Here is an 18,879-nt window from a genome sequence, read left to right as displayed (position 1 = left end):
ATATTCTGAAACTGTAAAACACTATATAAGCATAAAGTATTTTTATGAACACAAGTGCCACTGAATGTGCCTCTGATATAAGGCCGTACTTCCATTGATAACAATGGCATCTGCCCAAGGTAATTTATGATAAAGTCATAATTACAACTTGAGACAGGATTTAAATTAATTTTATCACAACTATGAGGTATATCTGCAGTGTTGTAGCTGTTGACAGTCCCAAGATATCAGAGAAAAGGTGGGCAAAGTGATACCTTTTATTGGACCAACTTCTGTTGGTGTGAGAGAGAAGCTTTCAAGCCACACAGAGCTCTGCTTCAGGTCTGAGAAAGGTGATAACTCCTTACCTGTTCCACCTTGTATTTAGCTGTGATGCTCTGAGTACTTTTCTCAGACCTGAAGAAGTGTTCTATGGAAGCTCAAAGGCTCGTCCTTTTAGCCAAGAGAAGTTGGTCCAATAAAAAGATATCACTTTACCCACCTTGTCTCCCTAGCCATAAAGCATCTCATTTTCATAATTTAAGGTGAAAGTTTATCTTGCAACAACTCTACCTTCACCCAGAAGAGAAGAATGACAAATGCAGGCCGACACTGATTTCAGCATAGTTTCCTTGTATAGAATGTGTTACTGTCAAGTGGAACAAATAGTTTTATGAACTTTTCTAATGGGTTTTGTCCACTAAAAGTAAAAGCTAAGGTTCCCTAGAGACAAAACCCATTAGAAAAATTCCTAAAACTTGTAATGATACAATTTATGAGTTAAACCTAACTGGGATAGGACAGGAGTTAGAGGAGGTGTAGAATGAAGGAAAATAGGCAAGATTTAATTGGGGATTGGTCCTGCTTTGAGCAGGGGGTTGGACTAGATGACCTCCTGAGGTCCCTTCCAACCCTGATATTCTATGATTCTAATAACATCCCATCTCTGATGATGCTCTTGGTACCTTGTAGATGCTCATAGGGCATGTTACAGTCAAGAGCTTTCAAAAGCTGTGCCATCTAATGAGTATATCTAAGGACTAAGAATTAAGATGTTTAATGGCTTCTGACTAAACAAAAAACCAAATAGATTATTTAAACTAGAATAGCAATATATCAAAGCAGAAACAAGTTGGTTTTCCTTGCTTGTGTACAGAATGACCAAGTTTGTTTGCACTATCCTTGTATCTTTCTCAAGAACAATGACTCAAGCATACCTAAGCTATTATAAAAAGATGACAGCATACTATAAATGTAAAAATTGCCAGAGATATACAGAAAATTTGAGCATGGCAAAAAAATTATCCTAGAGTAGTTACTGAACCAGAGAACAACATCCCTGGGAACAGTTCTTGTCCATACAGTAGGGATAGCATGAGCATACTGCTTATCATACTGCTTATGTGTAATAAAAGCACTCATGATTAAAGCAAGATGATTTCATATGCACATGACCTGGAAATAAGGCAGAATTAACATGGGGCAATATGGGACACAGATATAACCCAGCCATCAGATGAAGCATTTGCCAACCTATAAAGGGAAACTATCAAAGAAGCTGCCGCAGGTTTCACAACCTCCCACTATAGAATAAAATAAAAGAATATTTTTCAACAACATAGAGCAGAAGTGTAAGAAATTAGCAAACCAAAATTATTCCTATACTTTTCTATGTGGATATTCACAGTTGGCCTGATCCTGCAGCCCTTGTTCATGGTAGATTTTGAAGTACTGACACTCGGTAGCTGGTAATGCATACCACATTTAATAGGAATTACTAGTTGAGATGAAAAATGTTTAAATTAACAGCATCGCATTTGTAAGTATTATGCTAGTGTTCTATCCTCACCTCAGAGGTGTTGCAATACTGGTTTGTGGTTTGCAATAATGCATCCCATTGCTAGGTGTCTGTGATAGGAATAGAAGTTTCATTTCCCACACTCTATTGATAACTGGAGTTTTCACCTTGTTACTTCACAAGCTGGTTCAATGTACTTTTATGTACTGTACCACAGAAAGGGAGATCTGAAAGTTGGCCACCTCTTGGTGAAAGCAGTTAAAACACAATATAAACCCTCAAAACACTGAAGTGGAGGTAAATGGGTGAATTTAAAGCTTTATATTGCTACCCTGGCTCCTTGGCTAACTGGTGGATCAGTGAAGTGACTTCAGTATCCTATCCAACAAAACATTCTCATTTAGCAATGATTAAGGCTGCAAGTCTTTCATGGAGGTCACGGATTCTGGGTGGAGACGGCCCTGGGACCAGCCACACCGGCTGCTGCTCCAGTGACCCCAGGCATCTGGTCCCGGGTGCTGCCCCAGAGCACTTGTGGCATCCTGGGCCACCCTACTCCCAAGAGCAACGGTAACGGGGCCCTGGGTCACCCCGCTCCCAAGAGCGGCAGCAGCCACCAGAACACCCCTCTCCCCACTCACAGAGGAGCAGTGACCGCCGGAGCACTCCCTCCCCAAGAGCACCAGCATCCTGGAGCACCCCACTTTCCCCAGCACCTATGATTTAGTTAAGGGTATTTTTAGTAAAAGTCATGGACAGGTCACTGGCTGTGACTTTTTGTTTACTGCTTGTGACCTATCCATGACTTTTACTAAAAATACCCATGACTAAACCGTGGCCTTAGCAATTATTATATTTTGGGGGGGTGTGGGTGTCCTTGACAATACTTATCAAAATGAACATTCTGAAGTCCACTGCATGTACATTTTGTGGGATGATATTATTTAAAGACCATATATTAAGTAGTATTAATTCTTACTTCTTTCAGTGCAATTATGCAGAAAAAAAATCCATGCAGTTAAAACAAAGCTATTGTAATTCTTGTAGCTCTGAAACAGAATGAACTTACATATGTGGAGGCAGATTCACTCCTGCACATGGGCAGTTTTACAAATCCATAACTGCTTATCTGCTTGGGTAGGATTTGCCCTCTGGAGGGCTCCTAAGCCACTACCCCCTTTCTGCAGCAAGAGGGTGTAGTTGGGGATCTCTGAGTCCAAGCAATTCCTAACTGCCACAACAGTCCCCTAGCATCAGTTGCCACAAAGGAAAATAGCTCTAATTTACACCTGGCTTAAGACAATGCAGCTCTAGGAAGTACAGAGCTAGTTTAAAGCCACCTTCAAGCCTTAAAGCCACCTTAAAGCCACTCCATTCATGACTTGCATTGAATGCTCAAATGGTCACAGCCACGAACAAGGGATATAATAATTACAATAAAACAAACCACCTCCACCTAGCGCCTGCAAATACTAAAAAATCTGAAATTACTTATTTGTTGTTGTTTTTTAATCTATCACTCCGATTAAGACACACAATTTCACAGGCTGTAGTGAGCCATGTTTAGCTGGGATTTCACTGCAGAATTTGATGGCTAAGTTATCTTTGCATTTAAAAAAGAATGCTAAGAGAATGAACGGCAGAGACTTACTATATTAATAATAATTTGAAAATCCCAACACCACTAAAGCAGCTTTAAAGACCATTTTAAAATTGCTTTAAGATCATCATTCATGTTCATCTGTGTCATGCCATACACTTGGCTGAAAGAAGCTAAACAGCCATGATATTCCTAAACCTACTGTACATCTGAGACCTACCTTTGCAGATGCAGAAATTTCCTGTACTCCCTTGGCAGCAGCATCTTTTATGATTGGTGTAATGAGACCTCGGTCTGTTGCCACAGCAATAGAGATGTCGATGGATTGCAGCTGTCTGGGGCCCTCTCCATCCCAGGTCACATTCACATCTGGCATTTGCTAGAAAAGAGAAACACAAAGAGAACCAGCTGTTAAAGGAATAATGGTTCAGCCAATTATTAAAAGGAAACCTCTTTAAAATGCACAGCGATATACAGGCATTCACCAAAGTAATTAATGAAACACAGAATGCTGTTTGAGAGAACAGGTCACATCTATCATCAGAACTGCCATGAGCAAGACAGGGATAATAAAAGACTTGCCATGTAACTCTAAGAATAGACCTACTTTATTAGCTAGCATCTATTTATATCTACACTGTTAGCAAGTGCGAATGTATGCTGCAGAGATGGAAATTGTGCAGCAGGGGGGCAAAAAGGAATATTTATGAACATTCCGGGTCATTGGGAAACTAATGATATGCTAACAGCAGCCTCCAAATTCCTTTGGCGTTCACAAGTATCACCTTTTGGATGCCTGAAATTCAAGAGTACAAAGCAGAGGGGTTTTTGCCAACCATAAAGTACTGAGAGCCAACATACTGTATTTACATTTTAGATGAGAGGGTAGTGAACAGAATAAAATGGAAAAGGAATGCAGAGATTCTACTAAACATACACCAGGATAGTCATGTTAATTGCTTTTGCCCTGCTCATTTTGGTATCACTCTAATCAAAAAAGTTGGTTGAGTTTTAACTGAATACATTGCAATAGGCTGAAGTCTATCATCGGTGTTAGGTTCGCTTATCCAAAAAAGCCTCATGCATATTTCTAGGGACAGATCCAGATCAGATTTAACCGATTAACGATAACGAATCACTAAGGCAATTGGTAACAAGGTATTTGGCCCTTCATGTCTAAGTCACCAGTTTAAAGTAATCCTGGTCCACAGTGACCGTACATATATGATCTGTAGGTTTGTTCTGTGTCCAGTGTGAAATGAGTTATTAGAAAGTCCAATTCCTAGTGGGGAGATGTCTCAGTAGAAATGCCCATCTAATCACTGGCCTAAGAACTGAACTTTCCTCACTCCCTGATAGTCTAACGTCATCATGGCATAAGATACACTGGCAAGTGGTAGCAAGAGGGACACCTGGGGGTTTATATGAAGCTTCAGACTCTAGGGCTGCCAATCTAGCAATTGTAAAGTCCAAATAATAAAATAACTTGGAGCTGAAAAACTGAAACTTGGTATCTTGCTGGCACTTTGAAGCAAGATTTTTTTAAAAACTGTTTTGAACATCCAACATTCAGATCTCTACCTTGTCATCCCACAGATGGTACTTCTGGGCTATTTGCATAAGAGGAGAATACGCAAGAAACATAAACATTCTCAGATCACCTTCTTATGTGTATGAAGAAAAGAAGAATTAAGATATTGTGATTTCTTATTTTGCAGCCAGGGAATTGTAAACATCTCCTATTAAACCAAGAGGAGGTAATCAAAATTTTCTGAATTTCAAGTTTTTCATGCAATTTTGTCAAAAATTCTAATTTTTGATTAACCATCTCCCACATCCCCAAACATTTAACAAAAATGTATTGTTTTTTTTTTGACTAGCTACTACTAACCTGAGCTTATTTCTGACATGCTATGCATATATTTGATTATTTCTGAACATTGTAAGTTTATAAATCAAATTTGAGTGTGGGCTGTTGTTTTTTTACCTCACAACAGTATAATGGAGTGGGAGTAGTCTTATGACTACTAAATATCTTCCAAAACAATAAATAGCTTTTATGTAATGTACACATAAAATTAGCACATCATTAAAATACTCTATTCAATTTTCCTCCCCAATTTACATATTTTAATTAATAAATGTCTGCTAGTTATCAACTGCATCAAAACTGGAATAGTAATAGCCTGTGTGGCAACTCATTTATAACTGAGCACATACACAATGTACTAAACAAGCTGTTCATCATCATCATCATCATCCAGTTATTAGAGTTCTCTGAATTTTCTTTAAGAGCCTGGAGAGGACATGTTATCGCTGATTTTCTAATGCCCAGCAGCAATCTAATCCTTCAGTAGAAGAGCCAAACACTGGATTAGCAATGACAGTCAACAAAAAACAAAAATGCAAAATCTAATCAACTAAAATTCAGATATTAAGAACAGAAAATCACGTTTCCTAAATTGATTGGTGTAGATCATTCTGTAATAATAAATGCAGAAATCCCCTTTTAAATAACAAATGAACAACATGCATAATCCTTACACCATATGGTAAAACATATTGAAAAAAATCACAACTGTGAAAGTCACCTGCTACAGTGGCTTCAAGAGTATATCTATACTGCAGAATGGAGATGTGATTCCCAGCACGGGCAGACAGACTTGCACTAGTTCAGCTTGAACTAGCACATCAAAAATAGGAGTATGGATGCCTAGCATGACAGCCGCCACTGCCATAAGATGCAAAATCCACAATGCTATTTTTAGCACACTTTCTTGTGTTGAGCTAGCATAAGTCTGTCTACCTGCCCTGAAAATCACACCTCCAAACTGCAGTGCAGAGACCCCCCAGGTTAGCGGGCTGCACCTGTTAGAAGTATTAACTTCTATATACACACCATACACACACACCCCTAAATTATGACTAAACTACAGCAAGTCCATCCTCTATCAGTTATTTGCAGCAACATGCAAATAAAATATGGAAACAATCCACACATTACTCCTCCCCATTAAAAACACCCTCCCAATTCTCCTCTTTTCAAATGCTTAAGCAACAAGATGGGCTTTTCGATGTATTCTTAAAGTAATCAGATGTAGGCAATTTTGGACCAAAGAGGGGAGCAAGTTTCAAAGTCAAAGTGTTCTCACAAAGAATGCTCTACTATTCCTTTGAATTTCATAGAAGAGTCTGTACCTTCAGCAATATGGCATAAGGAGAGAGGCAATCTCTCAGGTATATAGATCATAGGGAAGGCTACAATTTTTTCCACAGAGGTTGCAGAAGTCATGGAACTGGTGACTTCCAGAGACCTCCGTGACTTCAGCCAGCAGCAACAGGAAGCTGCAGGGTCCCACCACCATTCCTGAGTGCCGCAGGGGGACACTGGAGCTCCCAAGCCGTGGCGGGACAGGAAACCTTGGAGCTCCAAGCCCCAATGGGCAGTAGGGGCGCCCGGAGCTCTGAACCGGGGCCCTCACTGCCCATTTTGTCACAGATATTTTCAGTAAAAGTCACAGAGAGATCAAAGGCTTCTGTAATTTTTTCTTTTTTGCCCATGACTTGTCCCTGACTTTTACTAAAAATATTGTTGAGTTACTGCTCTGATGACCGGGAGATCGCGGAGTGATGTTCGGTCGCCGAGTTGATGGCATTCATTGTGAATTCTAACTTAGAATGGACCCCGTGAAGGCTGCCATCTTCCACCACATTACTGCAATAAATTCTGCTACTGCGGATGTAGCCATTTGACTCAATCAACTTCAGATGAAATTGTAGTTGCTGCTCTACACCAGCCATACAAAAGACGACTAAAAAATGCATGACAAAATCTTAGCTTAATCATAGATCATTTAGGGCTTTATTAAGTCAATGCCAACACCTTAAGTTCCATGTCAAAAACCAATACACAGTGCAGATCATGGACCACTATTACTATGCTCACAATTCTTTCATCTAAAAAGAGGTAATGTATAGAAATACAGTGGTACTGTAGTATTCCCAAGCTTTGTCAATACTTCTTTTGTCCCCCTCAAAAAAAGTTTATTCTACAACTATATTATTGAAGGTAAATTATTTACTTACTTTGAGGGTAACTGCTGTTGCCTTGATAATAAAGTCATTTACTGATACTTTAATGTCATCTGCAAGAGGAAAAATAAATACAAATATTATGAGTAGTGGTTACTAGTGTAGCTCCAGAAATTACAAACCAGACAGTTTCATGACTGAATATTCCAGCGTTTCAGTCAATTAGTCTTTAGGGCTCTTAGAAAGTCATACTGTCACAAATTATTAAATAACTGGGTTATAACAACATAATCACAGCATGTAAACTCTATATAAAATGCATAAACTCTAGACACAAAGCACAAGGCTTCTATTACCACAAGGTAGGAGCAGTTCAGAAATAGTGTGCTATTAGTTCCCCAATAGACAAAGGAGAAAACCTGTCTAGTCTCCTCTAGAAGATACTCGGTTTATTTGCAAAAAGAAAAGGAGTACTTGTGGCACCTTAGAGACTAACAAATTTATTTGAGCATAAGCTTTCGTGAGCTACAGCTCACTTCATCGGATGCATGCAGTGGAAATTCTTTTTGTGGCTACAGACTAACACAGCTGCTACTCTGAATCCGGTTTATTTGTTTCCATACTGAAGTGTCAGACAATGAGGGAGATGCTAATGGACAAAGCACTGCCTAATACGCTACAGGAAATACTCTCATAGAAGCAAAGGAAAAGGAAAGATCAGTCAAGATGCCCTAATAAAAATTAGAGATAGAAAAAAAACAAACAAAAAAATCCCCCATGACTGAATGCTCCACTAGTATTTAAAGCACAAAGGATAAAATTAAACCAGCAGATGTGGATAGAGGGGCAAGCAATTAGGAGAACTGTGATTCATGAACTTTAGAACAATTAGTTTCTATTATTTTAGTTATATTAGTTGACAAGAAATGTTTATTCTGGGAACAACTTAACTGTTATCCAAAATTCTCTTAATTGACAGGGAAAATATCACACCACAGAAATATCCTGTTTCCAAAGGCAAAGACATACCTTGTTTTCAAAAATGACCTACTGTGTATTTTAGGATGGGGAAAAAAAAAGTGTGTTCAGTTTTTAACCAATGCTGATGAGCAATCTGGTGGCTTAACTGTCTTGGGGGTGGGGGGAGAGGAGAACATATTAATGGTTGAACTAGTGCCTTTGCAAAAGTGCTGGACTGAGGAGTGGAGAAACCAAAATCCTCTGTCTTCTTCCCACAACAGGAACCTCCTGGACATCAAGAAAAACTCTCCCTTCACACCCACCCTGCACTCACCTATGTGTCTCAAAGGGAACCTGATGTTAACAGATGCTAGAGCCAATAGGGAATTCAGTATTAATCGCTTCACAAACCCAGGCCTCCTGGCTAGGACTACCAACAAGATTAGAATAAACTCTAGTGATTGTATTTGTTTTTGAACATCCATCCTCTATGAATTAGACTGAAACCTCCAACTCACATCACAGCCATTATGCATGCTTAGTCTTGACATGGACTAGATTAATCATCACATGAGCAATCACTTTTTGTCAGATGAACATAATAGAGGTGGTTTTGTTTTGTTTAAAATGCTTAGGTATGACATGAATAACAGATATACCTTAATTAAAAACCAATGCACTATTATCAGAGTGGTAGCCGTGTTAGTTTGTATCAGCAAAAACAACGAGGAGTCCTTGTGGCACCTTAGACACTAACAAATTTATTTGGGCATAAGCTTTCATCGGCTAGAACCCACTTCATCAGATGCATGGAGTGGAAAATATAGGAGCAGGTATAAATACATGAAAGGATGGGAGTTGCCTTACCAAGTGTGAGGTCAGTTTCATGAGATAATTCACTTAACAGCAGGATACCAAGGGAGGAAAAATAACTTTTGAAGTGGTAATGAGAGTGGCCCATTTCAGACAGTTGACAAGAAAGTATGAATCACAGTAGAGGGAAATTAGTATTGGGGAAATTAGGTTTAGGTTTTGTAATGACCCAACCACTCCCAGTCTTTGTTCAGGCCTAATCTGATGGTGTCCAGTTTGCAAATTAATTCCAGTTCTGCGGTTTCACACTGGAGTCTGTTTTGGAAGTTTTTTTGTTGAAGAATTGCCACTTTTAGGGCTGTTATTGAGTGACCAGAGAGACTGAAGTGTTCTCCTACTGGTTTTTGAATGTTATGATTCCTGATGTCAGATTTGTGTCCATTTATTCTTTTGCATAGAGACTGTCCGGTTTGGCCAATGTACATGGCAGAGGGGCACTGCTGGCACATGATGGCATATATCACATTGGTAGATGTGCAGATGAATGAGCCCCTGATGGTGTGGCTGATGTGGTTGGGTCCTATGATGGTGTCCCTTGAATAGATATGTGAACAGAGTTGGCACCGGGATTTGTTGCAGGGTTTGGTTCCCAAGTTGGTGTTTCTGTTGTGTTGTGTGTAGTTGCTGGTGAGTATTTGCTTCGGGTTGGGGGGCTATCTGTAAGTGAGGACTGGCCTGTCTCCCAAGGTCTGTGAAAGTGAGGGATCATCCTTCAGGATAGGTTGCAGATCCTTGATGATGCACTGGAGAGGTTTCCGTTGGGGGCTGTAGGTGACAGCTAGTGGCGTTCTGTTACTGTCTTTGTTGAGCCTGTCTTGTAGTCGGTGACTTCTGGGTACCCTTTCTGGCTCTGTCAATCTGTTTCTTCACTTCACCGGGTGGGTACTGTAGTTTTAAAAATGCTTGATAGAGATCCTGTAGGTGTCTGTCTCTGTCTGAGGGATCGGAGCAAATCCGGTTGTATCTTAGAGCTTGGCTGTAGACAATGGATCATGTGATGTGGTCTGGATGAAAGCTGGAGGCATGTAGGTAAGTATAGCGGTCAGTAGGTTTTCGGTATATGGTGGTGTTTATGTGACCATTGCTTATTAGCACTGTAGCGTCTAGGAAGTGGACCTCTTGTGTGGACTGGTCCAGGCTGAGGTTGATGGTGGGGTGGAAATTGTTGAAATCTTGGTGGAATTCCTCAAGGGCCTTCTTCCCATGGGTCCAGATGATGAAGATGTCATCAATGTAGCGCAAGTAGAGTAGGGGCATAAGGGGACAAGAGCTGAGGAGGCGTTGTTCTAAGTCAGCCATAAAAATGTGGGCATACTGTGGGGCCATACGGGTACCCATAGCAGTCCCGCTGGCTTGAAGGTATAAACTGTCCCCAAATCTGAAATAGTTGTGGGTGAGGACAAAGTCACAAAGTTCAGCCACCAGGTTTGCCGTGATGGTATCAGGGACGCTATTCCTGATGGCTTGTAGTCCATCTTTGTGTGGAAAGTTCGTGAAGAGAGCTTCTATATCCATAGTGGCTAGGATGGCGTTTTCGAAGATCACATGTTAACTGTTAGTTAACATGTGAGATCATCTTTTAATTAGTTCATTAAATACTGAAGTTCTGATGAAAACCTTAGCAACTGCCTGGGTTTTTTGTTCTGTTTTTTTTTACATTTTTTCAAGCTATTTCTAATTTTTTTAAAAACCCTTTCATGGAAAGGCCAAAATTTCATGTGGTTAAACAATCAGGATCCAATCCCGTAACCATTTATGTGCATATATTTACTCATTTGAGTAGTTGCATTGATTTTAAAACAAGCCTCGTCATGCAATTTAAGTAACTCCTATGAGTCAGTGCTTGCTGAATCAGGTTCTGTGTTTTACAAATATGCAGTTGGGCTGAGGGATGGGAATGTATGTTAAAGTTCCAACCTGTCATTTACATCCACATTTACCTTGCACAATCCTGGGAACTGTGCATGTAGCTGAGTGAACATTTTTTTTTTTTTTTTTGAAAATCTAGCAAAATGGATTCATTTTTTAAATAGGTTCTACATAAAGGTTCTTGTTTTGCCCCAAGGGTTTTGAACTGGTGACCATCACTGAAGGGACTTCTGATTTAACTCCCAAGATCCAATTCTGCCCCTACTGTGTTGATTCCAGGTCTGTTCCAATATAGGATGAGCCAGTGTTCTGTTTCCAGTCAGTGTGCTGCCAAAATACCATGAAAACAACCATTCTTGCAAGATTTTGACCCAAGATGGCAGAACTCTCATGGAAACAAATGATGCTGTTGGTTGCGGTTTTCCAAGTAATTTAAGGGATTCAGAAATTCAGTGGGATTAGGTCCCTTTGGTTCCCAGCTATAGGCTCTAAAACCAAATGCCAGCTCTAATTTGACCTTACCTACAAACTAATACAACTCTGAAAACTGTCTTCGCAGCACATCTCGTAATTACTTGTTATCAAGCTAGACTGACCCATTTGGATCCACAAGCGGTTATTCGCAAAAAGAAAAGGAGTACTTGTGGCACCTTAGAGACTAACCAATTTATTTGAGCATGAGCTTTCGTGAGCTACAGCTCACTTCAACGGTATGCATCCGATGAAGTGAGCTGTAGCTCACGAAAGCTCATGCTCAAATAAATTGGTTAGTCTCTAAGGTGCCACAAGTACTCCTTTTCTTTTTGCGAATACAGACTAACACGGCTGTTACTCTGAAGCGGTTATTGCAATTGGACATTAAATGTGGGGGTTGGAAACTACAGTAAGGAGAATAGTGAATAATGAGCAAACTGATTTTGATGAGTGATCTATTAGCAAAATCCTGCCAGAACACTCTTTACAATGTACTGTATATCCACTCTTTAGACCTTTCCTGGCCATGAAGAGATGAAATTACTGCAGAATGTGAGAAAAAAATTTTCCCCCTCAAGCACACATACTGTATGTAGGAGTGGTTATGTGCTATTCTCAGATGGGAACTGGAACTAGAAAAAAAAATCACTAAATCAAGAGAACTTTATAATACAATCCTATCCTTCCAGCTGACACCACGAGCCAAATTTCATTCTTTGCCTTTGACATCATAAATCAGACAACATCTCCACTTGACTCATTATAATGGGATGATGATTTACTTCATAACACTGCATGCAGAATAAATACACAGAAACAGTGCTGAGTTTAAATAGGGAAAGAATGCCAGTCACTTAGAACTCCAAACTTTAGGCAATGTTGATATGTCAAAATGTCAAGACAATTTATGGAGATTATGTTAAAAATAAACATTTTTGTAACAATACTTTGGAAGTCTTTAGGACTAAAATGGGAAGACATTTTCTTTTGCTAGAATGGCTTACAGTGAATTAATTACTAAAAAATCTGTAGTTTGGTATATTTAACGTAATATTTAGTTTACATTTATTTATCCTTTTTTCCAGAAAGTTACCAAGGTACTTTGCAAACTATAGTAAATATTATACATGCAGGAATTGCTCCACACGCTAATGAAACGTAGCCACCTCTGGAGTACAACCTAGCTGCTTTCTAACAAGGTGTACGTGAGCAATACTAAACAGTTTATGATAAGAATAAAAGGTATTCAGTTTCCAGCTAAACCTGTAGGAAGAATGGCTAAAGAGAGACCATGTCAAGATTTACAAAGAGATTTTCAAAGGTATAAATGGTACAATGGCACTTCATTTGCATTGATAGTCAATGGGAATTAGGAACTGCCATGTGTTCCTTTGAAATCTCCCCTTTTGTCTCATACTAAATTTCTGCAGTTTTAGTACAATGAGCAAGTTAATTTTAGTTCAGTATTAATTACAATATTAAATTAAAGCTTTGGAGGGGCAACTCTATACATGGAATAGAATACAGTAATATAAATGAGTCTATTAATAAAGAGTAACACACACAGTATAGATGACCATGTATTTTGTGTATTATACACTGGCTTAAATCTTATGCAGAAATCTACTGTTGGTCTAAAGATAAAGAAAAATAATCCTGTATATTCAAATTTCATTGTTCCTTTTTATGTTCTGTAATGCATAAACTGGAAGAATCACAAGGATTATCTGTATTCAACTGTGAACCAGAACCTCGCCATTCTACAATGACCCTTGGAGCCTTTTACTACAAGGATTACCAAGGTGAAGGCCTCTGCAAATGCTGAAATTCTGTTAGCAGCAGCAGCAGCAGAGCAGGCAGCAGCTCTTGATGCATGGGTCAGCAGTCTATAGTGTTTAAAAACCACATCAAACCCAATAGTAATGATTTAGCCCAAAGAGACACTGTGAACTTGAGAGGAGAGGATTTTTCCAGTGTGAACATAAGGAATGGTGCATACTGCTTAGACACAAGGATTGCTTCCCTTCCCCCTACTCCAGATAGAGTGTGGAAAAAGTCAATGGCTATATTTTCACTACATTACTTGCAGAGTGTTTAGGAGGAGGCTGTGATAACTAGATACAATCAGTAGTGTGTGGCAGGAGAGGAATAGCTGCTGATACATAGTAGTGTAACTTCACAATAACTATGGCATCATCCTGAAGGGATGTCTGAGACTTTTTTAGGGTATTAAATGCATTATCAAAAAAGCTACAGCTTGCTGGACTAGTCTATTGTCATAGTAACTTGGCTCCTGAATAGCCAAGGCCACATAAATGCTTCAATTCAGGGGGTTAGGTTTACAGCACTTGATACATGTGTTCGAAAACATTTCTCAAAACAGAGGAAATTAAGCTGCATCTCTATAATTAAGAGATATTTGCTTAACTATAACTAGTGAATTTGGGGTCATATCCTAGTCTCCTTTTGTCCACATAACTAATCTACAGTATTTATCATGGTTGGTAACGTCTTCCCGAAAGTGAGCCAGGATTGTATTATAATAGCGGGGATGTTGCAGATCAATACTGAGCTGCATTGGCGGAAGTGTGTATGAGACACAAGCTTGTCCACATTATTCCTGGCCTAGCCAGAACTATCAGTGTCTGTTTCCCTTAGTACAAAGGCATAGTGAAAATATACTTCATCTTTTAAGGACCACCTTAGTTGTGTATATTCATAACAAATCAGAACAATAAAAGCTCTGTGTCTAGGGCAATGGTTCTCAACTGTGGTCCACCGCTTGTTCAGGGAAAGCCCCTAGCACCCTGGGCCGGTTTGTTTACCTGCCACATCCGCAGGTTTGGCCAATCACAGCTCCCACTGGCTGCGGTTTGCTGTGCCCTGCCAATGGGGGCTGTGGGAAGCGGCACAGGCCGATGGACGTACTAGCCGCCGCTTCCCACAGCCCCCATTGGCCGGGCACAGCAAACCGCGACCAGTGGGAGCCACGATCAGCTGAACCTGTGGACGCGGCAGGTAAACAAACCAGCCCGGCCCGCCAGAGGCTTTCCCTGAACAAGCGGTGGACCACAGTTGAGAACCACTGGTCTAGGGGATGCTGGATTCTCTTGCCTCCTGGACAGCAGCTTGCTAGTCATTTGTTAGAAGCCACCATCCTAAAACCAAATTAAAAAGGGAACACAACTCAATTTTCCATTTAAGGACATTCTGGCTCCTTCTCCTTTTCCCTCTCCCACCCCCCACCCACCCCACCAATGCATGCAACACTTAGAAATCCACACAAGGGGTAAACAAGTGAATTTTTAAAGGTGTCCACTCTAAATGCAAGTGAATTATTTTATAAAGACAAGATAATTTTGTGAATAGAACCCATGCCATTTCCTCCTATGACCTTTAGTAGTTTGAAATCTACTCAAACTCCCTTTGACAATAGCCTGTGAGTAAGACTTCATCTGAGGGGAAAAAACCAAAAGGAAAATACTCTAGGTACTCCAGCAGTTAAAAAGTAGTCAGTCAGTGACAGCAGGATCAGACCACATGCCATCAGAATCTGGGAAATCTGAATAACAGCTAAATTTCCCCTGGTACTTTACTAAAGAAGAAAGGTAGTGTGGTCTAGTCATTAAGGCACAAGACTAGGAGTCTATAATTTTTTAGTTCTAGTCGCAGCTCTGTGCCTTTGTCACCTCTGTGCCTCAATTTCTATATCTGTAAAATGGAAGAACAACTCACTCACAGGTTGTAGTGTGAGGAATAGCAAATGATTATGAAATGCTTTAAAAAAATGTAATCCCCTTGATGAGTTTTAGAGTATGTCACACCAAGAGGTGTGCACACACACCCACATTGGGAGAGGCTTTTTGGTTTTTTTTAAAGAGAAAAAACTAGCTTAAGTTGTTTTAGCTTAAGAAGTTTATATTACATTATTTTTAGACTTAAGTTGTTTTTCTTAGGCTAACTGAGAAGCAAGAGGAAGCTGTAGGCACATGCAAGGTAAAATATAGAGCAAAACAAGATGGTGGGCTCACCTCCTTTATAGCTTCCAAAGACAGAAGGCACAGGTTAGAATTCAGACATGATCAGATATTAATGTAGTGACCTGTCCTCCTCCTAAAGGAGGTAACCCCACCTCTTGTTTTGCTCTATATTTATGTAAAAGTAACTTTAGAAAATCCAAAAAGCATCCACGTGACAACCCACTCACAAAGAAATTTAACCTAGACCTTGATTATTCCTTTTTGGTGTTGTAGTGTGACGGTATCAAAGCTGCTTAGCTTTGCAGTAAAGGCCAAGCTTTCAGTAAATCAAAATCCTTTTATCATCATGCACTGGAATCTGGATGACCCCGCTGGTGTGAAATATTTTTAGCACAGGACTATATTAAGCTTTGAATTGGAATAGATGTCACACATTAGGAAAGCTATGTTTTCATTTTAGACAAAAATCTCTACCCAGCTGCACATAGATTACTGTGCACACAGACTGGATTGCTAGGAACCCTTTCCCCAAAGAAAAGAAAATTACTTATTCATTTTGGTGTTGGCATTGTTGTACAGGACACTTACATATGGGAACATGAAAGCTACTGAAAACCTGGGGTTTGTGTCTAGAACAACTATAACTCTTTCTTTTAAAAAAAAACTGGTTAGAAAAATTCAAGGTGAAAAAAGCAAAACAATAAGACATTGCAACATAGATAAATGATAGAATTAGTCAAATCATGAAGTAATTTAGTGATAAATAATTTATTTGATGATGAACCAATTGTTGAATGTTATTCCAGCAGTTCTGTTTGGTGGGTAATTTAAATATTTGAGATTAATATAGTCACAGGAAAAAGTTCAATATTCATTAAACTATCTGCAGTTAATAATTTGATATAGGTACTTGTGAAAATTTTACCCAAAGTCCCATTTTTTTTAAGAAGTGTCTTAACCTCTTAGGAGTTTAACTCTCATTAAAAGTCAATGGGACCTAGGCTCTTAAGTCACTTAAGCGCTTGTGAAAATTTTACTCCAGACCTAATACACACTTATTTTAAATTTATATATACTCAACCGTTTGCATTTATTACTGATATACTTAGTGATTATTTATATATTCGTGTGTGTGTGTGTACTTATATTTATTTTACACACACATCCCCCCTCTATGTTTAAAAGAGCAGTTTGTTCCATGGCCGAATATTGCACACCTGTCTGGGGAAAAAGGTCACTTACGGACCTTGTCAATATCCAGCTAAATGCAGTTATGAGACTTGTAACTGAAATTCACTCTGCTGCCTTGGCTTCCAATTCTTGCAAACATCTTTCCTTGAGTTATCCAGTGAGAGATGGCTACATTGCCTGAGTATGGGAAAGCACTCACTAGCCAAAAGCTCTCGCTTCATGACAACCTTGTTCACCTGCCTCGCACTTGCCTTGAGACCTGCCAACCATTCTCACAAAACATGTAACAGGGCAGGCTCTGATGTAAAAAGAGCAAACACTCCATAGATGATCCCACCGCCAAACTGCCTGTTTTCTTGCTCTGCCAAAGACGCTGGATGACCATCAATTGTACTAGGATGTTACGTGGAAGATGCACTCACCTGATGCACAAATGGAGAATGAAGGATTCACCATAGTGTGAATGTGGAAACCTCCACACCATAGAACACACTGTGAACGAGTTCCCATCTTTTCATTTCCAGGAGGGATAGCAAAGGTGCACTCTGCATCTCCTGAAGCCCTCAAACTTTCTATTAACTTGTAAATGTTGCTATTTCCATACAAAAGAAGATATGATCACATACTGTGTTTTCCACAGGATCCCTGCCTCATTCAGTGCATAGGACAGACAGGACTCAAGGAACGGATCAGGCTTTTGTAGTCAAGAGACTATTGTCCGTAGGAATCTTGCTTATTTGTTGCAGAATGAGGCAAGGGATTGCAAGAATAAGTCTGGTCTTGTGGTTTAGGCAGTTGAATGCCATACTGCAGAACTGGATTTAATCCCTGACTCTGCCAGAGTACTTGTGCGATGCTGGGCAAGTCACTTAAACCAAACTTTTCACAGGTGACAGCATGTTCCTCGTTTTCTGGGTGACCAATTTGATGCCCTGGGGTCTGTTCTGCCAAAGTTCTCGCACTCACAAGTGCGATAGAGAGCTATAATATACTAAGTTCTCTGAAAAAAATGACTATAGATAAATTTAGAGGGGGTTGGGGAAAACAGAGCATGTGATCCTCCTGGGAAACAGTTTAAAGGACTACAGACAGGGGATTATAAAAGACCTGCATTATATAGCTCTGCAGCAGATGGCTGAGAGTGGGAGGGAGTTCAGTGATGGGACCAGAATCACTGCCTGCTAGGTGATCTACTGAGTTCCTTGGAAGCAGTATTCCCATCATCTTCCTGCCACAGGAGAGATTTCCCCATGACCAGCTCCTCTCCTTGTTAGCTCTCCCATGTTAACCTGCTCTCCCAAACCTCAACCTGCAGACCCTCCTAGGGTTCACACTATTGGAAAAGCAGTAGAAGCCACAGCTTCTGCTCCCAGCTTCACCCTGCCCTTCTGATGACACAGGACAGGGTCCAATTCTGCTCTGACTTAAATCAACAGCAGTTTTGCCATCTACCACTTCAAAAGGAGCAGGAGCAGACTGATAACATACAACTCCTAGAGGGGGTGACATTTTTACCTCAAAAAAGAGAGGACTCCAACTAGCAGAAGAACAGCACTTTGAGATGCTCGGCTGAAAATGCAATATGCTTTACACACTAAGCGCTGAGACTTTATTTAAGCTTCACAAAATCCCTGTGAGATTAATAGCCCAATTCCATCAGGTGCCATAGACTTTAATGGGAATCGCTCAGCAATGTTCAGGATTGGACCCAAAGTGATTCACTGTGTGTCACTGGACAAGTTGACAGAGTTTGGAATAGATAGTCCTGCTCCAAGTGCTCTACTCCAAACCCTTCAGTAAGATAGCTCAATTTATACAGCAAGAACAAAAAGTATTAATTACATGAGATAGTGAATGCTGAGCTCAAATGGCTTTATATTTGATGACTGAAGAAAATTCCATTGCCCCAAAAAACATTTTGATTGGAACAGAATTACAATTTAGAAGAGACCAATGCCCAAAAAAATCTTTTATGATGGCGGAGAAGATAAATGGAATTTCAGGGGATAATCTGCCATTAGAGGAAAGAAAACAGAGCTCATACTCAAATGGAAGAATTACAGAACAGCTCACATACATTTTCCTTAAACTAATTAAACCAGTGTTAATGGTAGAGGGAGGAC

At 39.9% G+C, this 18,879-nt stretch overlaps 1 protein-coding gene across 3 annotated transcripts in view; it reads right to left on the bottom strand.

The window, feature by feature from the left end:
* Positions 1-18,879, bottom strand: part of PDHX (pyruvate dehydrogenase complex component X) — a 99,216-nt gene that overhangs the window by 11,603 nt on the left and 68,734 nt on the right. For all 3 annotated transcript variants that reach the window (XM_073347928.2, XM_073347930.2, XM_073347931.1), the window contains 2 exons: positions 7,464-7,522; positions 3,598-3,756 (listed from right to left, as the gene is read on the bottom strand). In XM_073347928.2, the coding sequence (XP_073204029.1) occupies positions 3,598-3,756; positions 7,464-7,522 (218 nt within the window). The remainder of the gene's footprint in view (positions 1-3,597; positions 3,757-7,463; positions 7,523-18,879) is intronic.

This window comes from Lepidochelys kempii, chromosome 6 (genome assembly GCF_965140285.1).
Source record: "Lepidochelys kempii isolate rLepKem1 chromosome 6, rLepKem1.hap1, whole genome shotgun sequence".
Taxonomy (NCBI): Eukaryota; Metazoa; Chordata; order Testudines; family Cheloniidae; genus Lepidochelys; species Lepidochelys kempii.
Note: the sequence above shows the minus strand (reverse complement) of the source record. Positions and strands in the feature narration are given on the sequence as shown.